The 27459-nt window shown below is 52.0% G+C and overlaps 1 protein-coding gene across 1 annotated transcript; it reads left to right on the top strand.

Moving 5' to 3' along the window:
- The first annotated feature begins 1987 nt into the window (after nucleotides 1-1987).
- Pla2g4d (phospholipase A2 group IVD) lies at nucleotides 1988-18889 on the top strand. The gene is made up of 20 exons (XM_042687906.1): nucleotides 1988-2032; nucleotides 4713-4785; nucleotides 5676-5812; nucleotides 6907-7038; nucleotides 7633-7673; nucleotides 8029-8071; nucleotides 9596-9659; nucleotides 9949-10079; nucleotides 11447-11557; nucleotides 11688-11725; nucleotides 11926-12061; nucleotides 12367-12503; nucleotides 12866-13088; nucleotides 15304-15421; nucleotides 15671-15808; nucleotides 15970-16077; nucleotides 16192-16386; nucleotides 16609-16775; nucleotides 17345-17531; nucleotides 18663-18889. Exons 1-20 carry the CDS (start codon nucleotides 1988-1990, stop codon nucleotides 18887-18889), a joined length of 2451 nt encoding a protein of 816 aa, XP_042543840.1.
- Nucleotides 18890-27459: the final 8570 nt, after the last annotated feature.

The raw sequence follows: 27459 nt of genomic DNA, 5'->3' as shown, positions 1-27459 counted from the left end.
CTCATGCATGCAAGACAAGCACTCTACCACTGAGCCACCTTCCCAGCCCCCTCTACGCAATTCTTGTGGCACCAGTGGACAGATCTGTACTTCAGTGCATCTCTGGCCTTGTCATTTTGTGTCATAATGTCAGATGAGTCGGCACAGGGATAGGAGTATTTCTGCAAAGGATCTCTAAACCTCACCTCTAGCCATCGCTCTACTATCTATTTCATTGGCTGCAGCTAGGTAAACATGTATTCCACAAAACTGAATTAAGTGTATCTCTAATCCTCCTTCTCCCATCCAGGCGAAGGGATGGAGGAATGAGAAGACTGGTGAGGCAGTTTCTTCTTACAAATCAGATTTCAACACGTGCATGTCTCCTCTCAGAGATATGGGATGGATGTGCTAAAGGCTAGCCCAGGCTTAAGCATCCTTAGCTTCATGATTGAGCCACCTCCACGCAGCACATCCTGTAGAAGTCTTGGCTGTCATCATTGGCGCCTTTCCTGTTGGGCCTTCCTCTTATGCTAGCTGCTACATTCAGCAGCTCCAGCTTCCTCTCCCAAGCTGGAAAGACAGAGTGTCTCTCCTTCACCTTCATACACCAGCATTTATTTAGATGGTACCAGCTTGGGTCGTGTGTTTAATAAACCAGACACCAACAGTAGCAACAGGTGGTTTCGCCTAGTTGGTTTTTTTTTGTTTTTGTTTTTGTTTGCTGGTCCTGGGTCTTGAACTCAGGACCTGGGCACTGTCCTTGAGCTTCTCTGTGTTCAAGGCAAGCATTCTGCCACTTGAGCCACAGCACTGCTTCCAACTTTTTCTGTGTATGTGGTACTGAGGAATCGAACCCAGGGCTTCATGCATGCTAGGCAAGCGCTCTACCGCTAAGCCACATTCCCCACCCCCACCCAGGTCGTTTTTGATCCTATATCAGTTTCTCTTTCTGATCAGTTTCTCTTACTGCAAAGTCTGCCTTTTGAGTCTAAGTAAAAACACCTAAGCTTCTAGTAACTGCTGAACTAGAGGGTGTATGGGTTAGAGAGGAGATGAGGGGCCTGGGACCAGAGGTGTCCAGACCCCTCTGCAGCTCTGTGGGGTCCACTCAGGGGCAGATGAGGAGGACACATTTCCATAGGACTGGCCGCTGCCACTGCTCTTCTTACAGCCTGGAGTTCTGGCTTCGAGGAGCTGCCACGGGGATCCGGTCTTCATTATGCTTTCAGGTGCTCAGCTCTCCTCCACTGAGGCTTGCCTGGCTCAGATAGGGCTCAAGGGGGTCTCCTTAGCTGCGGCCCCTGCTCCATTCTCTGCCCTCTACTTAAGGGGAACCAACTTCCTCCCACTGCTCTGGCAGACGACCTGACCTTTCCCCTCAGGTGACCTGATCTTTTGGGTCTGGGATGGTTCTCCACCTGGAGAACCTGGTATTCAGTGCTGGTTGATCCTATACTTCCTCCCTCCTTCCCTCCCTCCTCCTCCTCCTCCTCTTCTTCGTCTTCTTCTTCTTCTTGTTCTTCTTCTTTGTCTTCTTCGTCTTCTTCATCTTCTTCTTCCTCCTCCTCCTCCTCCTTCTTCTTTTCCTCCTACTCTTCCTCCTCCTCCTCCTTCTTCTTTTCCTCCTCCTCCTTCTTCTTCTTTTCCTCCTCCTCCTCTTCCTTCTCATCTTCTTCCTCCTTCTCTTTCCTCCACTTCCTCCTCCTCTTCCTCCTCCACCCTCTTCCAACTACTCTTATCATGTAGCCCAAGACTTGCCTTGAACTCCTGATCCTCCTGCCTCAGCCTCCCCAGTACAGGCACCACCACACCCAGTTAAGCCAGTCTCTTAGGGGAAGAGGAAAAGGTGCTGGATGACAGTGAGCTGGGTGGAGTCCTGGCCTGTTTATAGGCCAGTGGCACTTCCAAGGCTGGCAGGTTCACAGCTGGTCCCATCCTGTTGGGACGATCACCAGCCATCAGCCAGCAAGGGAACTGGGCCTGGAGTGGAGCTGGAAGGGCTGGTATGGAGAGCCTGTCATCTGAGGGACCCCCTGGCCATCGTCACCAGGTAAGAGTGTCTGCCCGGCCCGTGGGCACCAGTCTAGGCAAGGACCTGGGGCCAGGGGGCATCTGAGGAGCCTGGCACAAATGAAATCAGGGTGATTCTGGTCTCTGGGTGGGGTGAGGCGGGAGTAGGTGGGCTGTGCTTTGGGGTGGGGGAGCACTGGGGCCCAGGATAATGAGTGGGGTCATCAGAGCCACCTCTCTTCATCCTGAGTAGCCAGGCAGCAGCACCTCAGGACTTCTACCAGCTCCCCACAAAGGCTCCCGTTCCATGTCAGAGGACAGTATCTGTACGGCACAGGGGAGACCCAGCAGGCCTGGAGCTCACCGCCATAGGCCTGGACTTCCTGGGACTGGATGAAGTCCTGAGGGTGTCAATCTGTGTGTCCTAGGGAGCCCCAGTCCTCACCCATTTCCAATTACTTACTGGGCCCCAGAGCTCTGAGGTTATATCAGGCCAGGGAGGCCAGCAGAAACCGACTGTCCTTACCCCTGCCGCGGGCTTTCCCCCAGCCCAGATTTCTCATCCTTTACTGGAGGCCAAGGTGGATAGAACTGACTCCTCAGATCCCCCCTGGGGCCCCAGAGAGCACCCACACAATGGGGGCTTTGTCTTATTTGCTTCTTCTCCTCTTGGCCTGAGCTATACCCAGAGAAGCAGCCTGAGCTTGTAGAAATGACGTGCTTCAGAACAGGCTGGACACCAAGGAATCCTTGGGGAGATGCACAGGGACCTTCTCTTTGCAAAACAAAGCTAGGAGGACCCTCCCCATCCTCCAGTCAGCCATCAGTGGGACTTGAGGCTTCAGTCTCATGTCTTAGAACAGCCAAGTGGAGCTTTCCAGAACACCCCAAAATGATGGCTGCACACCCTTTCCATCTTCTCTTTGCCTACTCTGGGTCCATCCCCGTGGGATAAAACAAATGCCCTAGGCTCAGGGTTTGGGGGAGCATGAGTAGGCCCCTTATCTTGGAAGTACCTAGGACTGGATCCCACAGACCAGATCTTTCACCCCAGCCTTCAAGTTAGCTCCCGTGGCACCAGCAGCAGCAGCTTTGTTGGATCAGAGACTGGAGCTCACCGGAGGGGCAGGAGCTGGGCTGGCAGGGCTGGCTGAGCATTTGGGACTTGTTCCACCTCTGTGTGGCTCAGGGAGGGACAGGATCTCCACCCAGGCCTTAGGAAAGTAGAATGACATGGGAGTTGAAAGCTCTGGTCTTGAAGTTTGAACCTGAACTTGGTCCTTGATGAGTTGGGAACTTAACCTTTGTAAGCCTCCATTCCTTTATTGAAGAATATTCAAGTACCATATAATTATGAGATTTGGGGAAGAAAAAGAAAGGGAGACTGCAATAATACTTAGTACAACAGCTAGACACACTACAAGTATTTAAATAGCCATGAGAACAACTGCCTAGAGAACACTTACTTTTGTTGTTGTTTTGTTTTGGCGAGCTGGGGATCAAACTCAGGGCCATGGACATAACCAAGCAAGAGCTCTACCACTGAGCTCCACGAGCCTGCTCAAAACTTGTCTGTGTGTGTGTTGTATCTGTGACACGGCTCACAGTTCTGCCTTCGATCACCCTTGTTAACTCAAGGCTGTTCCTCTTCCACTGCAGATGATGAAATGGAGGCGTTTAGTGACCTATCCAGGGTCACGCCGCATGTAAATCACAGCACTGGGGTTGACATGCAGGCCACCTAGTGCCAGAGTCTTCCTCTACTTCCTAGAAGAGATCAGTCACTGTGTTTGGTTTTTGTTTTCATTTCCTGGCCTAGGAACCTTGCATTTCCTTCCCCAGAGCTGTCACAAGGCACAGAGCTGCCACAGCAGCCTGTGGATGGTGCCCCTCAGGGCCCTGCTGCCTGAGGCCTTAGCAGAGTCCCCTCCCGGCTGGGGTGAGGACTGCCACTACACATTCCCTGTCTAGGTGATGTCCTAGTCTGACAACCACCATTCTGAGGGTCCCCCCCGCCAAGTGAGGGTCCCCTGTCAAGGAGATGCAAAGCCAATGACTTCCATTGGGGTCAACCTGGGGTTCTGCCAGGCCACTTGAGTCCCCCCCCCCTCAAATCACAGCAGGGGGCTTGGAAACGTCTGTGTGGGTTACATAACCCCGTGAGCATCTTAACACACAACAGCCATCATCTACTGCTCACTATGCCTGCCTGAGGCTCTTGCCATCACCAGCTTCACAACCAAGATCACAGATGGGCCAAGCCCTGCTTTAGTAGCTATGGGCGTCCTACAGGCCCCTGGGCTTCCCCTGCCTCAGCTTCCCTTGAGCAAGGTGGAGAGTGAGTCGAGGGGTGGCTGGCCACACCCATCCCTGAGGGACCATCCTTCCTGGGAGCTCTGGACGTGACTGATCCCAAAGTGATCAGCGGGGTGGCCACTGCTCGGCTCCCAGTTCCTTGCTTTGGCCATGATGCTTCAAATTCTGTCCCCAGAGTGGAGGAGTTCCCACAGACTCTACCCCCAGGTGGTCTGTCATCTCCTGATGGTTGTGACCCAGAGCTGTGACCCCAAGGACGGTGGTAGATAAAGGCCATTTTGGTCCCCAGAAGGCCTGGCTGCATTACTGGGGCTCACCAGGTGGGGAAAGGGGTTGTATCTACAACCCCCACTCTAGGTTTGGGTGAGAGAATGTGGGGGGCTCAGTTTGATGTGTCTTTCCAGGAGGAAGCTGGTGCCTGCTACCAGCTTACCGTGAGGGTCCTGGAGGCACGGAGGCTGCGCACGACTGATCTGTGTGAGTGACTGTGTCCTGATCTCCAGAGGGTCCAGAGATGAGGGGACCCGGGAATGACAGGACCCAGGGATGATTGACTCTGGGATTTCAGGATCCAGGGATGATGGACCCAGGGATGTTGGACCCAGGAATGATGGACTCAGGGATAACAGAACCTATGAATGATGGGACTCAGGGATGTCAGGACCCAGGGATGATGGGACCCAGAGATGATGGACCAGGGATGATGGACCCAGGGATGATGGACCCAGGGAATAATGGGACCCAGGGATGATGAGACCCAGGGGTAACAGGACCCATGAATGATGGAACTCAGGGATGATGGGACTCAGGGATGACAGGCTCCAGGAATGATGAGATCCAGAGATGATGGACCCAGGGATGATGGACCTGGGGATGATGGGACCCAGGGATGATGGGACCCAGGAATGATGGACCTAGAGATGATGGACCCAGGAATGATGGGACCCAGGGATGGTGGACCTGGGGATGAGAGCCCCCAGGAATGGTGAGACCCAGGGATGATGGGACCCAGGGATGTTGGGACCCAGAGATGATGGACCTAGGGATGATGGACCTGGGGATGACAGACCCAGGGATGACAGGACCCAGGAATGAGACCCAGAGATGACAGGACCCAGAGATGAGGGGACCCAGAGATGACAGACCCAGGAATGACAGGACCCAGGAATGATGAGACCCAGGGATGATGGTACCCAGGGATGATGGTACCCAGGGATGATAAACCCAGGGATGATGGGGGAGGCCGTGCCTTGGGGCTGTGCTGTGCTGCTCACAGTGGCCACTGGGGTCTTGGTAGAAAGCTGGTGAGGCCCCTGGGCAAAGATCTGAGCGATTCTCTCTCCTGATGCTTCCTTTGACCCTGGCAGTGAGTGAGGCAGACCCATATGTGACCTTGCAGCTGCCAACTGCTCCTGGGATGAAGTTCAAGACTAAAACAGTCACCAACTCCAGTCACCCCGTGTGGAATGAGACCTTCCATTTCCTCATCCAGAGTCAGGTCAAGGTAAATGCCAGGGTACCACTGTCCACTCACCGAGCCCGGGCCACACCCCTCACTTTGGAGGGCTTGGGAGGGAGGCACACTTCCTCCACACCTCTCAGAAGCTCTGTGGATTAGGGTTGGTTTTTTTTTTTAATACTCTGGACTGTATGTTCTGTGAGTGAATATGTGAAGAAGGGATGATCGTGTCCTTACCCTCCCTGGAATTGACACTGACCTCCAGCAATGACCATTCAGTGCCTCTCAAAGGCCAGTAAGCATCTCCTGAAGGGGTGTTGTGGGGTTCAAGGAAGCACTTTCCAGAAGACCGTCACATAGCCTCTGGTTTGCCTGTACTTCAATCCTCCTATTTGTATTTCTTGGTGTGGCTGGAATGACACGCCACTGTGCCTAGCCATCAGGGTGGAATCTTGTGAACTGTATTTTGTAGGGGATTGTCCTTGAACTCCAACCTCAAACTGCCCCCCTCCCAATCTCTGCCTCTCAGGCACTGTGCCTGACTCAGGATTTTATTTCATTTTATTTTTTGTCAGTCATGAGGCTTGAACTCAGGGCCTGGGTGCTCTCCCTGAGCTTTTTTTGCTCAAAGCTAGTGCTGAACCTCTTGGTACAGTTTATTCTGAGTAGTTTATTGGAGATCGGAGTATCATGGACTCTCCTGCCCAGGCTAGCTTTGAACTGAGATCCTCAGATCTCAGCCTCTTGAGTAGCACCCGGCTCTAGGATTTTATTTTATTTTATTTTTTGGGTCCAGTCATGGGGTCTGAACTCTGGGCCTGGGCGCTGTCCCTCAGCTCTTCAGCTCAAGGCTAGCGCTCTACCACTTGAGCCACAGTGCACCACTTCGGGCTTTTTTCTTTTTGCTTATGTGGTGCTGGGAATCGAACCCAGGGCCTCAGGCATGCAAGGCAAGCGCTCTACCACTGAGCCACCTTCCCAGCCCCTAGGATTTTATTTTTGGTAAGAGCAAAAACTAGGAGAGGGACATGGGGAATTTTATTGGATATCCTTATATCTCTCTTAAGTTTTACTGTTATATGTGAACTGATATTGTTTTGCATAGATGATGTCCCGGATTACTGTTTCTTGTCCCCTAGAATATTCTGGAGCTGAGCGTCTATGATGAAAACTCAATCACAAAGGATGGCATCTGCTTCAAGGTGTTCTATGACATCTCAGAGGTCCATCCTGGCAAGCTGTTCCAGAAAACCTTCTCCCCAGGTCCCCAGGTGGGTGGAGAAGCCCCGCCCTCTCCAGCTCGAGGCTGAGGAAGTTCCTCCCTGTCTTCCTCCTTTTCTCCTCAGCTCATCCACAGGGCAGTGAGTAACCCCTCCCAGAGAGATTTGCATGTTCACTGGAAGGAACCCCGGGTGTCATGAGGAGGAAGGTGTGAATTTCCTAACAGCCACCTGAGGGCAGTGTGGGATTGTCTTTCCTGGTTGCTGAGCCCAAGGCTAGCTTGGCATCTTGGCATTCTTCCTGCCAAGAGAAAGAAAGGAGGTGGAGGGCTGCCTCGGGAGGGGGCTTGGGCATCCTGAAGCCCCCCCCCCTTTAACTGAGTTTGTCTTTCCCTTCCACCTGGCCCAGAATCTGGGATCCCAGGAGGGAGGAAGACCTGCTCGTCTGCAGACTTACCCAGCTGCAGCCAACTAGGGCAGGTAGTCCTCCTTGCCCCACACCTCCATTTCCTCATCTGTGAATTGGCCACAGTCACAATAGCATGCTTCCCTCAGAGGCTGCTTGAGACGGCGTGATGACTTCACACATTGCAGAGCATCTTTGTAGACTGTATGTGTTGACTTGCTCACCCTCTTTGCTTTCAGGGACAGGAAGAGCTAGATGTGGAGTTTCTGCTGGAGAAAACGTGAGTAATATCCCACAGCCCAGGGAGTGTCCGGGGACCCGGGTTGTGTGCAAGGAAGTGGCTCTGACCTAGATCTGGTGTTGCAATGTCCAGCTGTGAGTTGCTGGTGCTCCTGGTTATCTCCTCTCTTCCCCCCTCCCCACCTGCCAGAGAACTGAGGAGAGGAAAGCCAGTACTTCCCCTGCCCCGCTTTCTCCTCTCACCTTTTGAACTGCACTTCAGGCATCTCCCCAACCCTGGATCTTAGCCAGGATGTTCCACAGCATCACTCAGTGAGACCCTCTGATGTCCAGGCAGCGCAGAATGTCTTTGCCTCTGCAAGTCCAGACTGGGTGCTTTGATTTTTATTTTCCAGGTCAGACCCTCCAGAAAGTCTCATCACCAATCATGTCCTTGTGGTAACGACCTTCCCCAGGCCTAGAGGAGGGGGGCTGGGGTGTAGGGGAGGAGGGACGAGGCTTTGTGGTAAAATACCCCTTCTCCAGAGCCTCCCAGCTAGGTGGTCATCTGGGGCGGTGGGGCCTGTAGGAGTCTGGAGATAAGGGGTGCATGGGGAAGGGGGAGGTGGGTCTGCAGGGAGGAGGTTCTGGCCCTGAGCTGGATGACTGAGGGAACTGAAGGAAATGTTAGTGCTTAGTGAGGTGTGATGAGTTCTTAAGAGTTTAGCTCAGAGATCTGCCCCCCCAAGAAGTGCTAGAGCCAAGCCCCACTTCAGGTTGCAAATACTGAGAACGGTGAGGGTCGGAGGGAGTTTGCAGGGTGTTGTGCTTCCTATCTGGAGAGGCAGGAATCAAATCAGCAGGTGTCTCTGCCTCTTGGCTCTCCTCCATCAGCGGCAATTTCCCAAAGCTGCAATGGACAGGAATGGCCACAAGGTGGTGAGCGCTGCATGAGGTGCATGGACCAGGCACCGTTTGCAGGTCTGCCGCAGGGGTTGAACTGAAAGCCCAGAATCTGCACCTAGAGCACAAACCTTAGAGGTGTGCCCTCCAGGGCTGTGCAAGCGCTTGTGCGATGGGCTAGCTCACTTTTTTTTTTTTCTTTTTGCTGGTCCTTGGGTTCGAACTGTGGGCTTGGGTACCTGTCCCTGAGCTCCTTGTTGCTCAAGGCTAGCTCTCTACCACTTGAACCACAGTATCATTTCTGTGGCTTTTTTTTCTGTGGTTCATGGGAGATAGGAGCCTCACAGACTTTCCCACCCAGCTGGCTTTAAACCATGATCCTCAGATCTCATCCTCTTGAGTAGCTAGGGTGACAGGGTGAGCCTCCTGTGCCTGGTGGCTAGTTCACTTTTTAGAAGAATGCACATTAAAATGCCCATGGCAACCACCCCTTCTCTGAGAAGGAGCCTGTAGTAAGAAGGTTGATGGAAGCAGCAGTTCCAAGGAGGATGCCAGGGAAAATGGCAGGTGGTGACATCAGCCAGCCAGCGAGCTTTGCAGGGAGAAGCGGGGGGGGGGGGGGGTAGGAGGAGAAGAGGGGGAGGGGAGTAAGCCAGCTTGGGACAGCAGAATCACAAGGTGTGCTAGGCTACCATTCCTGTGCCCTTCTGCCACCCCAGCTTCAATCTGTGGTGTGTATACCCTACTCAGAAGGGCCTGTAGTCACACTCCTCCAGACATCAGGGTTCTGAAGATAGAGGAGGAACCATGTTCTCACGGCTTCCAGAAATTGAGTAAAGCTAGGAGCGAGCTGGGACGGGGTGGAGAGGGGCTCTCCCGGCTGCTCAGGCTGCACCATGGCCGTAGGATCCTAGATGGGAATTCAGTGTGTCGGACCCACTTGCGTTCAGAATCCTCTTGTTGTGCTGTGTGTAGTAGTGGATTTGGGACAGTCGAGGAGCTCAGGCTGGAGGGTGAGGGGACCTCAGCTTGACCCCACAGATGTTGGGAGCCTTATGCCCACAATGCAATCTGGCCCAGGCCCGAGAACTGTCACAGCTGGATGTCTGCGTGGACAGAGCAGAGAGCACCATGGTGGCCGCAGGTGAGAATCTGCTCAGAACCAGGTCTGGACTCTGCCTGGATGTTGGGGGGAGGGAGGCAGACACAAGCTGTCCCAGGGAAGAAGGTGCATCCCTCCTACAAAGTCACGCCCTGACCTGGAGAAACATTGTCACAGGAGATGGGAGTCCCTTGGGGGGTCATGAAAGGACCTTTTGCAGACGCCTCCTTACCTTTCTGGGCCGCTCCTCATCCAGGCAGCTCGGCTGGCACCTCGGGTCTCAGCTGGGGCTCTTGTGTCTCTCATGCTAACCTGATCACTGGCTCCCTAGGTCAGGATGAGCTGGAGCTGGTATTGAAGGGATCCTATGAGGACACACAGACGTCTGCCCTGGGCACAGCCTCGGCCCTCAGCTTCCACTACCTGGCAGCCCAATGCACAGAGCTGAGCGGGCATCTGAAGGTGGGTGCGCCCATGCTCCCCCGGCCTTTAGACAGCTCCAGCTGCTGCAGGCCCTCCTTGATTTCCCCACGGGCCAAAGCCAGGCCCCTGTGGCCTTGTCAGCCTCCCCAAGCCTCCTCTCTCTACGCTGTTGGAAGAGAAAGAAGATGAGCAGGGGCTCAAAGCCAGGCCAGCCTTTGAACTCCCTGTGGCTCTTCCCCAAGGCCCAGAATAAAACCCTCATCTATCTGGACCCACAGGCTGACCAGCCTGGCCTTACTAACCTCAGCTGGTCACCTTGTTCATGATGCTACAGCCATATTTCTCCTGCTTCTCCACCATGCCAAGTATCTTCCTTGTACTCCTCTGCCTCCTCCTGTACCTGCCCTCTTCCTCATGTATCAGATCAGATGGGGTCTTGTCCGAGAAGCTCCTTGGGTCCCCGAACCTTTGTTACTCTATGATATCACCCTCCATATGTCCTTCATAGTACATTCCTAACATCACTCTTTAACTTTTAATCTTGGGTGGTAGTGGTGGTACTGGGGTTTGAACTCAGTGTCTTGCACTTTCTAGGAAGTTACCCTTCTGCTTGAACCATGCTTCCAGCCCCCGCTCCCACTTTTTTTTTGTTGGTTGTGGGGCTTGAACTCTCGGCCTTGGCACTGTCCCTCAGTTCTTCAGCTCAAGGCAAGCGCTCTACCACTTGGGCCACAGCACCACTTCCAGTTTTCTGGTGATTAATTGGAGATCAGAGTTCACAGGCTTTCCTGCCCGGGCTGGCTTTGAACCGCAATCCTCAGATCTCAGCCTCCTGAGTAGCTAGGATTACAGACATGAGCCACCTTTGCCCAGCTCCCCACTTCCATTTTTTTGCTTCAGTTATTTTTCAGATAGGATCTTATATTTTCTGCCTGGAATTTTCTAGAATTTCTGCTTCGAATTTTCAGACCACAAGCCTCCTACCTATGGTCTCCCATGTAGTTAGGATTAGTTACTTGTTTCTTGAGATGGGGGTCATGGATTTTTGCTGGCCTTGAACCATTATTCTCCTGATCTCTGCCTTTCAAGCAGCTAGGGCTATAGGTGTGTGCCACCATACGTGGCTTTATTGCCTGTTTATAAATGTGTGTGTGTGTGTGTGTGTGTGTGTGTGTATGTGTGTGTGTGTGTGTGTGTGTGTGTGTGTGTGTGTGTGTGTATATGACTCATTGAGAACAATGCCTTCACTCTAAAATAAGTGCCAACCATTATTATTTTGTAATTATTCTTAACCACAGTTGTTGCAATCAGTTTATATCATCAGGGAGAGATTGTAGCTGTCTTGTTTGCCGTCTAGATGCTCAGCAAGGGTTTGTCCAATGAATGAATGAATGATTTCCCTCCAGAGCTCCAGAGGCAATAGCTGTAATTCCAACATGTTGGCTGGACACCTCTCAGTGCCCCTGAGGTCCCTGGCCAGGGGGACCAAGGTGACGGTGGACATTCCTGGTACAAATGTAAGTAGGTTCAACTGGCTGGCGAGGGTGAATGGGGAAGAGGAGGAGGAGGAGTCCAAGGGCCCAGGGGATCCTCAGGGTCTCTCAGGGTCCAGAGCATTCTGAGAGAGCTCTCTTGCTTTGATTTCAGGCCCCAGGAGTGAGGCTGCAGCTCAATTCAGACAGCTGGTAAGAGAGTTCACGTCCATGGGGAGTTCATGTCCATGGGACAGCCATCGCACGGGTGGTAGGCGGTAGAGTGACTGGTTCTTGGAGGTCACCTGGCAGCTCACTGTGGGCTGTGGAGACTCTCTGCCTCCCCCTCCCCCCCACCCCCGCTCCAGACCTGTGACCTGTAACCCCTGACCCCTGGTTCTTCCTTGTCCTAGCTCTAAGGAGCTGGCTGTGCACCTGGGCTTCAACCTGTGTGCACAGGAGCGGGCCTTCCTGAGCAGGAGGAAGCAGGTGGCGGCCAAGGCCCTGAAGCATGTCTTCCAGCTGGACAGAGACTTACAGGAGGACGAGGTCTGGGGGTGGGGAAGGGATGTGGGTATAGAACCTGACATCGATGCCCTCTTGACATTCCAGTCCCCTGAGAATGGAGAGTAAAGGTGTGGGAGGATATGGGCCATGGGAAGCTTTGGGGTGCTCATTCCCCTGGGGGGCTCTGGCTTGGCCCGAGAGCCGTCCCTTGTTGGGTAAGGGCTGGCCCTAGCTCTAAGCTGACTCTGTCAGACCCTGACCATATGCCTCTTGCCTGGAAGCGGAATGCACCCAGGGTAAGGGGTCCCTGTCCTTGTTAAGGTGGTCTACCTCTGTGTGTGGCCCAGGTCCCAGTTGTGGGTATTGTGGCTGAAGGAGGAGGTGCCCGGGCCATGACCGCATTCTACGGCCACCTACTGGCCCTGCAGAAGTTGGGCCTCCTAGACTGTGTGACCTACCTGAGTGGCATCTCTGGCTCTACATGGTAAGGGTCATAGGTACATTTGTGTGTGTGTGTGTGTGTGTGTCTGACCTGGGATTGAACTTGAAACCTAGGTGCTGTCCCTGATCATCTTTTGTTCACTCTACCACTTGAGCCACAGCTCCACTTCTGCCTTATTGGAAGTTTATTAGAGATAGGAGTCTCGTAGACTTTCCAGGCTGGCTTTGAATGGTGATCCTCAGATCTCCACCTCCTGAGTAGCTAGGATTATAGGTATGAGCCACCGGTGCCCAGCTATAGATTTTCTAACTAGGCAAGGGCTGGAAGAAGACTGAGGCTGGGCCGAGTGGCAGGCTGTGTGCTGGGCCTCAGCCTCCTCCTATCCTGTCCCCTTCTGTTCCCAGGACAATGGCGCACCTGTACTGGGACCCAGAGTGGTCACAGAAGGAGCTTGAGGGGCCCATCAGCCATGCCCGAGAGCATCTGGCCAAGAGTCAGTTAACAGCCTTCTCCCCAGAGCGCCTGGTGAGCTACCACCGGGAGCTGGAGCTGCGAGCTAAGCAGGGACACTCCACGACCATTGTGGACCTGTGGGCTCTGGTGCTCGAGTCCAAGCTCCATGGCCAGGTAGGACCCTGCACAGTTGGGGTGAAGGAGGTGTATATCTGCATGTGTGTGTCCTACATATGGTCAGAGAGGTCAGGGTCCACCCTTCAAGAATGAGGCGATCGCCATCTCTTTCTGTCTGACTTGTTGAGTTAGGATCTTCTTCAGTGAATAGTCAGGTAACAGAAGTGGCTCTAAGAACTGGGAAGCAGTCAGTTACATAAACAAAGCTTTGTCAGTGTTTGAGTCTGTTAGGATTTCTAATCCACTTTTATTCATACTTCAATAGAAAATGTTACTGGTGTTAAAAGCACAGGTTTTGGAGCCAGAGTCCCTGGGTCCTAATCACAGTGCATTTTGCTCTGCGTCCCTCGTCAACGATTCAATCTCTGTGTGCCTCTGTTTTTCTCATCTAGACGATAGAGCTGAAAATGGTGCCTTGGTCTTAAAAAAAAGCAAACAAGCAAACAAAAAAACCCAAACGGAAGCTGGGCGCTGGTGGCTCATGACTATAACCCTAGCTACTCAGGAGGCTGAGATCTGAGAATCGTGGTTCAAAGCCAGCCCGGGGAAGGAAAGTCCATGAGACTCTTATCTCCAATTAACCATCAGAAAATCAGAAGTGGCACTTGTGGCTCAAGTGATAGAGCACTCGCCTTGAGCTGAAGAGCTGAGGGACAGCGCCCAGGCCCAGAGTTCAAGCCCCACAACAACAACAACAACAACAACAAAAAGAAAGAAAAGAAAAAAGAAAAAACTGAGATCCTCTTTTCCATGCCCTACCACATAGCTGAGAGCACACATTTAAAGTGCTTATTACAAGCTTATTTATCAAGATGGAGGTCTCACTAACTGTTTGCCAAGGCCTCCATCTGTGATACTCTGGATCTCCACCCTTCTGATGAGCTGTGATTATGGGTTTATTATAAGCTCTCCACGGCCTTTTCTGTTCATGGCTGGCATTCTACTTTGAGCTACACCTCTACTTCCAGCTTTGTGCTGGTTCATTGAAGGTAAAACTTTCTTGGTATGTCCTGGGCTGACTTCAAGCCTTGATTCACAGATCTCAGTCTCCTGGTATAGCTAGGGCTACAGGTATGAGCCTCAAGCACTGACAAGCACTGAACCACTTAGGTACTTCTTCCCATTTCTCTGGGGGAAGTCTCTAGTTTTTCATTCTTCCTTTCCTGAGTAGAAGGTCTATGTGTTGGGGATACTTCAGCAACGAGGGGACTAGAGTCCCAGGGTCCTCTTCAGCTTGCTTTGAGGGCATCGAGGAGGGTGGCGGGTGCTGTCTGACTAGGTGGAAGGGTATACTGATCCTTCTTCAGATCTTACCTCAGGGAAGAATCATGAAATATAGCAGAAGGGCAAAGTTTCCCTCATTCTACTCAATAGCGAGGATTGTTAAGCAATGACTAAACACAAATCAAGTGCTAGGCTGATTCTCAGTGGAGACCCAGAAATCACCCGTTCAACCTGCTCTCTAAGGAAATCTGATAAGGGCCGACATGGCCTGGGCACCTAGAAACAGGGATGCAGTCTCCATGCCTGGTACGTGCCCTGCCATCCGGTGTGGCCAATGCTGCCAGCCCAGCCTGGCCCGGCCCCGCCCACCCAGCGCAGTCCTTGCAGATGCTCTAGGTAGGCAGCACCACTTACGTTGTAGGAGCATCTCGGACCTTGGCTGGAATGAGGTCTCCTGGAGCCCCTGACACTCGGGAGGCTCTGTGCCATATGTCCCAGATAGAGACGTATGTCCCATAGTCCTTACTGCAAAAGACAGAGCTTGGAGTTGTATGGAAGAGAAAATTAGGAGCAAGGGCAGGAAGAAGCCACAGGTACAACCTGGCCCTGAGCAAAGCAGAGAAGAAGGGGAGGGGGGAGATGAATGTGAAAGGGGCAGGCATCGCTCGGCGTGCCGTACAGCATCCACTGTCCGCATCCATCCACTGAGCACGCAGGCCACGGGAAAGCGGGGGCGGGGGTGGGGCTGCAGGTGCCGCTGTCTCCGTGACTGGTCCTCCCTGGAGATACGCAACGCATAACATATATAGCCAGGAATGATGTTGGTGTATTTGGGGCCAATCAGAGCCATACCCATACCCATCCTCCCCACCTGATTCCAAAGGTGCAGCTACCCCCTCACCTCCAGCCTGTACCCCTGCCCCTGTCCTGGTAGACTTTCTGCCATCACGATAGAAACTCAGGCCCTCAGGGCCCCCCACCCCCACAGGTGACAGATCACAAGCTATCAGGACAGCGAGCAGCCCTGGAGCGGGGACAGAACCCTCTGCCTCTCTACTTGAGCCTCAATGTCAAAGAGAACCATCTAGACACCCTCGACTTCAAGGGTACAGACCTATCCACTCCATCCTTCTCCCCAAATCCTCTCCACCCCAAGAATGCCTGGCGAATTCAATCTGGCAACTCCTGGTCGGACTGCCCAGCCTTCTGGAAGGGGTGGCGGCACGGGCAGGGGTGGGGCGGGGGTGGGGGTAGGGGAGTATATGAACAGGTGGATGGTGAAGGTGAGGAGTTGGTTCTGGGGTTCCCCAGGCCCGCTCCCCTTCCCCTGCCTACCTCTCCCTCCCACCCCGTAGAATGGGTGGAGTTCTCCCCCTACGAGGTCGGGTTCCTGAAGTACGGGGCCTTCATTCCACCCGAGCTCTTTGGTTCCGAGTTCTTCATGGGGCGACTGATGAAGAGGCTCCCTGAGTCCCAGATCTGCTTTCTGGAAGGTGAGCGGTGGTCTCTTCCTGGACATCACTCCAGGGGCTCAGGCCTGGCAGAGCCGGGAAGAGTGACTGCAAGGAGAGTCTTCACCCTGCTTTCCTTTCCCATCAGCACCCAAAGGTGGCTGACTTCTCTTGGGGGGGGGTGGGGCGGGGGTGACCCTCAGCTATCTGGAGCAACGTTTTCTCCTTGAACCTGCTGGACACCTGGTATGATCTCACCTGTTCTGGAGAGGACTGGAAACAGCACATCAAGGACAAGATCCAGAACACAGGTAGGAGAGGGGAAAGTGAGGGAGGCCTGGGATCAGCCTGGGGTGGGGAAGGAGGAGGAGCGGTGGAAACTGCCCGGCCTCTCACTGGACCCATGTCTGTTTCTCTGGCCGCAGGGAAGCAGCCCCCGGCCTCCTCCCAGAGCGTCTCTTGGGCGGAGGGCTCGTGGCTGCAGCCCGGCACAGCCCTGGCGCAGGCGTTCAAGGGCTTCCTGACCAACAGGCCGCTGCACCAGCGCAGTGCCAACTTCCTCCACGGCCTCCAGATGCACCGGAACTACTGTGAAGAGAAAGCCTTCTCCACCTGGGCAGGTAGGGCCAGGCGTGTGCACGTGGCTGGATGCCTGGTGGGGTCTTGGGAAGTCACAGCATCCGTTTCCCGTGTGGAGAAGATCCCATCGGGAGATGTGGGGGATGGCTGGGGGTGATGCCTGCATTCAGGAAGTGACATCAGAGGTTAACAGGACAAGGAGACAAACATGGTGGTGGTCCAAAAGGGGTGGGCGCCTCTCACTCACTGCCTCCTCGTGCCAGACTGCCAGCTCGATGCCACGCCCAGCCAGCTGACCCCCCAGGAGCCCCAGCTCTGTCTAGTGGACTCTGGCTACTTCATCAACAACAGCTACCCTTCCATGTTCCGGCCAGGCCGCCAGCCGGACCTCATTCTGTCTTTCAACTACTCACTCGACTCGCCCTTTCAGGTGCCTCTGGTCACCCGCCCTGGGGACCCCAGGAGCAGATCAAGCTCCAGGGCAAGCAGCAAGGCCACTGAGGCACAGTCCCACACCTCCCCGTCTCCCAGGGAGGGAGACAGGACAGGTTTCAGCCGCACAGGCCTGCCAGGCGCTGTTAGGTTAAGGCAGGACTCACCACTGCTTGGGGCTGGGTTCGCAGGACGGTTGAAGGGGAGCCTCTTTGGGGGCAGAACAGCTGGACAGAGCACGAAGGAGGCTCTGAGCATTTTCACGGGCAATCTGCCGCACCCCATAGGGACTGTGGAATAGCAGCCGTATTGGGGTGAACCTGTGTGTCCTTTACAGAGACGCTCCAGGCTCTGAGACTTATTAATCCAGCCGTAGCAGTGCAGGTGGAGGGAGGGGGCGTGCTGGGGTCTGCAGCCCACGCCACACTTTTAGCCAGTGGGGTTGTAGGGCTCCCGCACAGAACCAGCTGTGGTCTCCATGCTATGGGAGCTGGCTGGGGCTGGAACTGACGTAGCATTTTCCAGAGCTCTGATCTGGGCTCCCTTCTTCCCTGTTCCCCCTGCCAGGCCCTGCAGCAGACGGAGCTGTACTGCAGGGCCCAGGGGTTGCCCTTCCCCCGGGTGGAGCTCAGTCCTGAGGACCAGCGCCAGCCCAGGGAGTGCCACCTCTTCTCTGACCCCGCCTGTCCCGAGGCCCCCATCCTGCTGCACTTCCCACTGGTCAACGCTTCCTTCCAGGACTTCTCTGCCCCAGGTGAGGCAGCCCTGGTCCCTCAGAGCGCTTCCCTGGAAAGGCCAGCCACACCCAGGCTTTGCACACGACACTAGCCCCCCCCCCCCCAGCCTTGATAGCTGATACCCACGAACCTGAACCTGCGTGCAGGTCACTGTCATAACCCCAGGCTCCTTTGTTCTCCACCTTCCCCTAGAAACCTAGAGGCCTGCACACCTCTGTGCTCCTGCTTTGTATTGGGGGGGGGGGCTCTCTATCATCCTATCCAGCCTTTCCTCAGGGCCCCCCAAATCTAATCCCTCATCACACTACTTTCTATCCTCTCCTTCCAGCCACTGTAGAATCTTATCTCCTTTGAGTGAGAAAGACCCTGTCCTCCTGCGTTATCCCTGCTTTCTAGTTCTTGCTGCCATTATTCCGAATCTTCTAACTTTACTCTTTTTTTTTGTAATTACTGAGGATTGTGCTTACGGCAAACGCTCGACCACACAAGTGAGCCGCACTCTAGTCCTTTTCACTTACAATCTCAAGCTGGCCTTGGACCTTGATTTTCCTACTTCTGTCTCTCTCCAGTAGCTGAGATTACAGCTGTGCACCACCATACCCAGCTTTTTTTTTTTTTTTTGTCGGTTGTGGGGCCTGAACTCTGGGCCTGGGCACTGTCCCTCAGCTCTTCACCTCAAGGCTAGCGCTCTACCACTTGAGCCACAGCACCACTTCCAGCTTTTTTCTGCTTATGTGGTGCTGAGGAATCGAACGCAGGGCCTCATGCATGCAAGGCAAGCGCTCTACCACTGAGCCACCTTCCCAGCCCCCTGCTTATTTTTTGAGATAAGGGTCTCACTTTTTGGCTTGTTATGTCTGCCTCCTCAGTAACTTGAGCCACCATGCCACATTTGTTTCTTCACAAAGATGTGAGCTTAAAGAATCTGTTCCTAATTCATTGGGCTTCCTTGTTCTGACTGTTTCACCTGAGCGGTATTAGGGAGCTGCTTGAGAAGTCAAAACAACAGAGTGGCGTCCTGCCACCCACTCTTACATTTCTGGGTGCGGGGCCTAGAGGTCTGGGAGAAAGGAACAGGCCTCTTGTGTAGAAGCAGGTGCTCCCCTGTATGGGCCTCTCCCCCTCACCCTGCCCATCCACCCTCTCAGGTGTCCGGCGCAGTCCTGCAGAGCTCGGAGCTGGCCAAGTGGATCTCAGCCGAGCCACCTCCCCCTACGCCCTGTTCAACATGACCTACAAGGAGGCCGACTTCGACCGTCTGCTGAGGCTCACTGACTACAATGTGCAGAACAGCCAGACTGCCATCCTGCAGGCCCTAGGGACCGTGCTGAAGCGCAGGGCCCCAGACGCCAGGCCATCGAGGGTGCAGACATGAGGCTGCTTAGGGGCCCAAGACCCCCAGGGCTGCATTCTGACCCTCCAGGAGCAGGGGACGCTTGCAGCTGGGCACAGCCATAGCTCTCCCAGGCCTGGGGCACCTCAGAGCTGCTCCCACCACTCAGAGCGGGCTGCGTCTACCCAAATTCTCCAGCATGTCCACACCTGGTTTGAGAGGAGCTGAGAAGACTTCTACCCCAGGCCAGTGCACAGAACAGCTGTTGACATAGGGAATACTTTCACCTCTACGGAATAGATTTGGGGTGTCTTTAGGCCCCTACTCTCACACTGAACTCTCCTTCTTTTTCTCTTCACAAATCTCACCCTTCTTTAGTTAGATTTATCGCTCAGAATTGTATTCTTTTAGATGCTGTTGCAAATGCAATTATTTTTCTTAATTTCATTCCCAGATTGTTCATGGCTATTTTGTAGAAATGTGATTTATTTTTGTATTTGATCTTAATATTCTACACTCTTGATGAACCTATCAGCACTAATATGGTTTTGTGATTTTTTTTTTTTTTTTTTTAGTCGATTGTGGGGTTTGAACTCTGGGCCTGGGCTCTGTCTCTCAGCTCTTCAGCTCAATGCTAGCACTCTACCACTTGAGCCACAGCACCACTTCTGGTTTTCTGAGTGGTTCATTGGAGATAAGAGCCTCATGGACTTTCCTGTCCAGACTGGCTTTGAACCGTGATCCTCAGATCTCAGCCTTTTGAGTAGCTAGGATTACAGGCATGAGCCACCGATGCTCAGGCTTGTGAATTCTTTAGAACATTTGATATATAGATCCTGTCATCTACAAAGGGAGATGATTTTATTTTGTGTGTATGTGTCCATCCTGGTACTAGAGCTTGAACTCAGTGCCTGGGTGCTGATCCTTAGCTTTTATTTTGCTCAAGGCTAGCACTCTACCACTTGAGCCACAGCTCCACTTCCAGCTTTTTGGTGGTTAATTAGAGATAAGAGTCTTATGGACTTTCCTGCCTGGGCTGCTTTGAACTACAACCCTTAGATCTCAGCCTCCTGAGTAGCTAGGATTACAGGTGTGAGCCAACTGTGCCTGGCTGGATCTCATGTTTTTGCCTGGGCTGTCATATAAGAGAGCTGGAGACATGGCTTGAAGGTGTTGTGATGGCTTAGAAATCACAAGGCTGAAGCCAGGGCGCCGGTGGCTCACGCCTATAATCCTAGCTACTCAGGAGGCTGAGATTTGAGGATCACGGTTCAAAGCCAGTCCAAAGCCAGTCTGGGCAGGAAAGGCCATGAGACTCTGATCTCCAATAAACCACTAGAAAACGGGAGGTGGCTCTGTGGCTCAAGCAGTAGAGTGCTTACCTTGAGCTGAAGAGCGCAGGGATAGCGCCCAAGCCCAGAGTTCAGGCCCCAAGACCCACCAAAAAAAAAGTAAGAAATCACAATGCTGGGCTGGGAAGGTAGCTGAGTGGTAGAGTGCTTGCCTTGCATGCATGAGGCCCTGGGTTCGATTCCTCAGCACCACATAAGCAGAAAAGGCTGCAAGTGGTGCTGTGGCTCAAATGGTAGAGTGCTAGCCTTGAGCTGAAGAGCTGAGGGACAGTGTCCAGGCCCAGAGTTCAGCCCCCATGACTGACACAAAAAAAAAAAGAAAAGAAATCATAAGGCTTTGAATTCAAACCCCAGTGCCACCAAAAAAAAAAAAAAAAAGGAAGAAAGAAATAGAAGAGCACCACCATTAAGTATAGTGCTTTTCTGGCGCTCACAGAGTTTTAGAGTCAGCAGGTGGTTCTGGGGACCTGTGTACCACTCAGCTGGTGACTGGGGTGGAGACTGTGTTGTGGAACTGTCCCCCTCACACTGTTCAGCTTGGTATCCTCTGTTTGCAGGGCCCCAGAGTCCTGGAGGACTATGTCCTCAGCCTCAGGCACCTGTGCTCTGGAGAATGAGAGGCACGCTTGCAGCCAAAGGTCTCATTCAGAGACCTTAACAATGCACAGTGGGCCCAGGCGAGCTCCACACAACCCTTAGTATGGTCTAGGCAGAAGCTAGTATGAACTAGCCTAGTATGAACTAGGCACATGAGTGTTGTCACTCCAGAGCCCCCAGCAAGTGCTGTCAGCACCACCCTGAAGAAGGCTGTGACACCAGCAGGTGTCAAGCCCCACCTACAGGCTCCCTAAGAGGTTACACAAGGCTCTTCTTACAGCCAGTGGGCCCCTCCCAGCTGGGCCCAGAGACAACAGGCAGAGACAAGAAGCCCAGTGGCTTGTCTCAGCACCAGGGCCAGGACAGGCTGAGTCTCTGCCCTCTATTCAGCACAGCAAGTACCCATGAAGATGGTGAGCACAGGATCAGTTGAGAGTCATCTCTTTTTCCTGGGCAAGTTGAATCTACTTCAACAATGAGAGAAAGATTTTATATGAACAGAATTACAGAAGATTAGTCATTTATAAACAAAAGGAGAATAATGATATGAAATGAATTGCCTGATAAAAATCCAACACCCACTTTTTTTTTTTTTTTTTGGGTCCAGTCGTGGGGCCTGAACTCTGGGCCTAGGCATTGTCCCTCAGCTCTTCAGCTAAAGGCTAGCGCTCTACCACTTGAGCCACAGCGCCCCTTCTGGCTTTTTTCTTTTTGCTTATGTGGTGCTGAAGAATCAAACCCAGGGCCTCAGGCATGCAAGGCAAGCGCTCTGCCACTGAGCCACCTTCCCAGCCCCCAACACACACTCTTAAATTAGGGCATTTACTTAACCTGATATAGGTTATTTGTGGTGGTTATTTAATGTGGCTGGGCCATAGCACCAAGCTATTCTAGATGCTTCCTTGAAAATGATTCATTAAAAATCACATTAACAGCTGAGTGCTGATGGTTCATACCTGTAGTCCCAGCTACTTAGGAGGCTGAGAACTGAGGATTGTAGTTCAAAGCTAGCCCAGGAAGAAAAGTCTGTGAGATTCCTCTTATCTCCAATTAATCACCAGAAAACAAGAAATGGAGCTATGGTTCAAAGTGGTAGAATGCTAGTGTTTTTTTTTTTGCCCGACCTAGGGCTTGCATTCAGGGCCTGGGCACCGTCCCTGAGCTTCTTTTGCTCAAGGCTAGTGCTCTACCACTTGAGCCACAGCACCACTTCTGGCTTTTCCTGTTTATGTGATACTGAGGAATCGAACCCAGAGCTTCATGCATGCTAGGCAATCACTCTACTGCTAAGCTACATTCTCAGCCCTAAAGCGCTAGTCTTGAGCGGAAAAAAAAAAAAAAAAAAAAGTTAAGGAGTCCGGCACCCATGGCTCACGCCTGTAATCCTAGCTACTCAGGAGGCTGAGATCTGAGGATCACGGTTCAAAGCCAGCCTGGGCAGAAAGCCTGGGCAGAAAGTCCGTGAAACTCTTATCTCCAATAAACCACCAGAAAACCGGAAATGGCACTGTGGCTCAAGTGGTAGAGTGCTAGCCTTGAGCTGAAGAGCTGAGGGGCAGCACTCAGGCCCAGAGTTCAAGCCCCACGACTGACAAAAAAAAAAAAAAAAAAAATTAGACTAACATTTCAACTGGTGTTACTTCAATAAAGCAGATTACCTTCCATAATTGTGGGTGGGCCACATCCAATCAATTGAATAAAGTCTAGCCTAACCCTCCCCCCACCAAGAAAGAATTCTGCCAGCAGAGTACCTTGGATTCAGACAATAACTTCTCCAGGAATACAATGTGTCAACCTATTCCACCAGATTTTGGCCTCACCAAACTTCCCTAACTGTATATTCCCCCCCTCCCCCCATCCTCACTCTCTCACACACATAGCAGGCCATCTATCCATGGATTCTACATCTTTGAATTCAGCCAGTTGCAGGTCAAATATATTTGGAAAAACAAGCTGGACATCATGGTCCAATCCTGTATTCCTAGCTACTTAGGAGGCAGAGATAGGGGGATCTCAGGTGGAGGTCAGCCTGGGACATAAAAGTTTGTGAGACTCCATCTCAAAGGATGGGTGGTGCGGTGTTATGTGCCTGCCATCCCACGGACAAAGGGAAACACAAATAAGAGGATCGCACGCAGCCCAGGCCAGACAAATCATATCTTGAAAATAACCAAGTCATGGGGTCATGACTCAAGTGGTAGAGAAACCTGCCTTACTAGCACAAGGCCTTAAGCTCATTCCCCAGTGCAACAACAAAAAACAAAAAGCAACGGCCTACCTCTGTACTGAACATTTTCTTGCCATTATTCCTAAACAATAATACAATATAACGATGATTTACATAGAAATTTAATTGTATGGAGTAATGTAACTTACCTAGAGAGGGTTCACAGTTATGGGAGGGTATGAGAAGGTGGGGGGGAGGGGGGGAAGGATTGGGATTGGGGGGGAGAGGGGAGGCTGGGAAGGGATGTGAAGGGTAAACAAAGGAGGAGGCTGCAATGCTTGGTAAGAAATGTACGCATTATCCTGCCCATGTAACTGTAACTCCTCTGTACAGTATGTTCACAAATAAAATTAAATTAAATTAAAAAAAAAAAAAAAACAGCCTGGGACATGCGTGGGTATGAGGGAGACTTGTGCGCATGCGCAATGTCGCGCGCGTGCTCGCACATGCTTTGTGGTTCCCGCGCACAGTAAAACCCCGTCGAGGGAGGATTGTGCGCATGTGCACATGGGCTGCGCATGCGCGCATACGGGCACACGCATGCGCAACTCTGTTCTGTAATTCCCTTGTTCTGTTGAACCCCAGAGAGCGCCACGTACGCGAGGAAAAGCCGACTTCCTGCCTGAAGGGTGACTGAGGGGTTCTGAGCATGGGAGCGGCTCGGTGAAGGTCCCGGGCACCCTGGGACGGGCTGGTCACCCCCACCTAACACCTGGCATGGAACCACTGAGGCAGAGGCGCAGCCCAGGCCTACCACACGCCGCGGCCAGGTGCCACAGATCGGGAAACACCAGGGGTGCCGGTCCTGGGCACTGGTGCAGTGGGACCCGAGGTACGAGGAGTCTGGGGTTTCTACAGGTCAGAAAAAAACAGCTGGTGGGAATGAGGTGGGTTTTTGGCAGTGTTTGCGTTTCAAAATTTCTCCTGGCAATTTTCACAGAAGCCCATTGAGGTCACCTTAGATCCTGAGGTGGAGGGTGGTGAAGTAACTCAGAGGCCACAGAGCCAGCCTGGAGCTGGGAGCCAAACACCCACATCTAGGCCACCTACTTGCAGACCTCACCGGCTAGGCCAACCCAGGTGCCAAAAGCCCATTCCCCCCCCCCCCCCCCCCACAGGACAATCCCTAGGGAGCTCTCCCTCCCCCCCCCTTCTCTCCCCCGCCATGCAGAGACAACACCAAGAGACATGGGTAATAGTAATCTCTGGATTGGTTAACACATCCTAAGCTGGGAGGCTTGAGGAATTTCTCATCCTCTCAGAATCTGGGACGCTGGGTCTGTGGTGCAACCTAGGCCTGACTTACCCAAATCCAAGGGGGAAAGGCAACCTGTTTAGGACTGAGGGTTTCCCATGATGGAGAGGGTAATGAGCTCCTTGGGATAGGCTAGTCTCCCTGCCTCACACCTGGCTTTGCTCATGAAGGCAGGGTTAGACTTGGCTGACCTAGCTCTGCTGCTTAGATACAGAGATGGGCAAAAGACCAGGTGACCTCTAGGTGTTTCCGTACTGCTCACTAGTATTTTGGGACCCGAGGCAAGTCTTGGGCTTCTACTGGTCAGAATAAACAACTAACTTGTCCTCCTTGTGGGAATGGCAGGAGGAAGGGCTAGAAGTGTTTGTGACCCTGGTGAGATTGCTAAGAGAAATAGTGGCTGCTTTTCTGATTCCACACTTCCCTTGGGGAAGTGGCTGGATTGTGGGAATGGAATGTTGAGGGTGTATCTGGGGCAGAGCGTGTCATTGTGAGAGAGGGCCAGAATTCAAATCCTGGCTCTGTGTGCCTTCAGGTGATTATTCAGTTTGTTTTTTTTTTAATCCTCTTTCCTCACCTTTAAAGAGGGATAATAGTTTCTTCTCAGCAGTTCTGGAAGGAGTTACACAGATTAGTATCAGTGAAGGATTTGGCACAACACCACACACCCAGTAAGTAAATGAGTGGTTTTAAATGTATTCTTATTGTTACTATTAAGGTATTGCACAGAGGAGGTTACCATTTCGGAAGTCAGATGAGTACAATTCTTTTTAGGACAGTGTCACCCCTTCTTTCACTTTCCCCCTCCCATCCCTGCCCACAAGTTGCATAGTTCATTTTCCACCTGGTGTATACTGAATGTCATAACTACATTAGTTCACCCTTCCTCCATTTCTGTGTTCCCCTTTCCCTCCCCTGCAAGACAAAGACAAACCAAAAAACAACCCAACAATAAAAACCTATTATTTCCATTTCCTGGAGCTCATTTTAATAAATCATATTTTAAATATTGAGAGGAATTACACCTTTGGGTTCCTCCCCTAAGGGTATCCTCCTTTAGCCTGGCTGTTTGTGTGTGGATGCTCAGAGTTCTGTATAACTTATCCTGTACTCTGTATTCAAGATATCATTTCCACATAATAGAGAATACATACACCATTTGTTTCTCAGCTTAGCTTACCTTACTTAACATGGTTTGTTCTAGGTCCATCCATTTCCCTGCAAATGGCATTCTGTCTAGTGGACAAGTAAAAATCTATTGTATATATGGACCACATTTTCCTGAACCACTCAAGAAGCAAGTTGTAGGGCTTGAACCCTGGGCCTGGGTGCTGTCCCTCAGCTCTTCAGCTCGAGGCTAGTGTTCTACCACTTATGCCACAGCATCACTTCCAGTTTTCTGGTCGTTTATTGAAGATAAGAGTCTCATGGACTTTCCTGCCCAGGCTGGCTTTGAACCACAATCCTCAGATCTTAGACTTCTGAGTAGCTAGGATGACAGGCGTGAACCGCCAGTGCCTGGCTGGAACTGGAACATTTTTATGCCCACAAAGGATCACTTGTTCAAGAGTACATTAAACCTTTGGTTAACTGTGAGACTTGACACTTGTGGTTTGTAAATCCTGAACTTCAATGGGTGAAGGCTGCAGTTTGGCTGTGTGCTACCAGGGGTAGTGTGAGAAGTGATTTGCTAGGATGGCATCTCTCTATAAACCTTTCCAGGGGCTGAGAAGGTGGCTCAGTGGTAGAGCACTTGCCTTGCATGCATGAGGCCCTGGGTTCAATTCCTCAGTACCACATAAGCAAAAAGAAAAAAGCCGGAAGTGGCGCTGTGGCTCAAGTGGTAGAGCACTAGCCTTGAGCTGAAGAGCTAAGGGACAGTGCCCAGGCCCAGAGTTCAGGCCCCACGACCGGACCCCAAAAATAAAACAAAACAAAAAAACCTTTCCAAGTGTATATATATATACACTTGACTATGTATGTATATATATGTATGTGTATATATGTATATACGTATATATATGTATACATATGTATATACGTATATATACATATATGTATTCCTGTATTCCTGTATTTACATACTCACTGCTAACCAGTGTTGGCATGCATATTTGAAGAGGGACATAAGGACATAATTCTGAACAAAATTCAAGACATAAACACTAGGTGAAGTGTCTCAGTACATCACACACACCTCTTATATGCCACAGGGTTGGTTTTATGTCTCATAAGAGATTCCTCTCTGTGGCTAGGATGTCCATGAACAGTAAACTGGAAACATACCTTTTGTTACATTCATGCAATGCAGTACTGGGTTGCTATGGGAATGAACATTGTGCCTTACATAGAGCAGCAGGGTTGGATTTCCTAAGCCTAATGCTGATTACAAGAGGCTAGACATGAGCTGGGCACCAGTGGCTCATGGCTGTAATCCTAGCTACTGAGGAGGCTGAGTTATGAGGATCGCAGTTCAAAGCCAGCCCCGGCAGGAGCATCTATGAGACACTTATCTCCAGTGAACCACCAGAAAACCGGAAGTGGTGCTGTGGCTCAAGTGGTAGAGTGCTAGCCTTGAGCTGAAGAGCTGAGGGACAGCGCCCAGGCCCAGAGTTCAAGCCCCACGACTGCCAAAAAATAAAAATAAAAAAGAGTCTAGACACACATAGGTTATACAGAATGACTGTTTACATCAAGTGCCAAAACGGACTAAACAAATTATCATATTGGAGGTGTACCTGGGGGTGGAGGGAGCAGGAGAGTTACAATTAGAGGGAATTATAGCAGGGTTTCTGGGTCCTGAAAATGTTTGCTTCTTGCCCAGTGTGCTTATAACATAGGTGTGTCTAACCATTGTTAGTAGTGTGTTTTACTCTCACTGAATGCCCAAGGCTGGGAAATTTAGAAAGAAATGTATTTCTTGTAGCTCTGGGGGCTGGGAAGTCCAAGGCTGAGAGGCTGCATTTGTTTTGTTTTGTTTTTTGGGTCCAGTCGTGGGGCCTCAACTCTGGGCCTGGGCGCTGTCCCTCAGCTCTTTAGCTCAAGGCTAGCGCTCTACCACTTGAGCCACAGCACCACTTCCGGCTTTTTTCTTATGTGGTGCTGAGGAATTGAACCCAGGGCCTCATGCATCCAAGGCAAGCACTCTACCACTGAGCCACCTTCCCAGCCCCATTTATTT

The sequence above is a fragment of the Dipodomys spectabilis genome, unplaced genomic scaffold (genome assembly GCF_019054845.1).
Source record: "Dipodomys spectabilis isolate Male_0828 unplaced genomic scaffold, ASM1905484v1 ptg000108l, whole genome shotgun sequence".
NCBI lineage: Eukaryota > Metazoa > Chordata > Mammalia > Rodentia > Heteromyidae > Dipodomys > Dipodomys spectabilis.
This window is presented reverse-complemented; position numbering and strand designations above follow the sequence as displayed.

Excerpts from the sequence above, each read along its gene's own strand:
- Pla2g4d (XM_042687906.1), top strand. The coding sequence starts at position 1,988 with ATGGAGAGCCTGTCATCTGAGGGACCCCCTGGCCATCGTCACCAG. Across the intron at positions 8,072-9,595 it reads TCACCAATCATGTCCTTGTG|GCCCGAGAACTGTCACAGCT; the intron begins GTAACGACCTTC and ends AATCTGGCCCAG. Across the intron at positions 16,387-16,608 it reads AGCCTTCTCCACCTGGGCAG|ACTGCCAGCTCGATGCCACG; the intron begins GTAGGGCCAGGC and ends TCCTCGTGCCAG.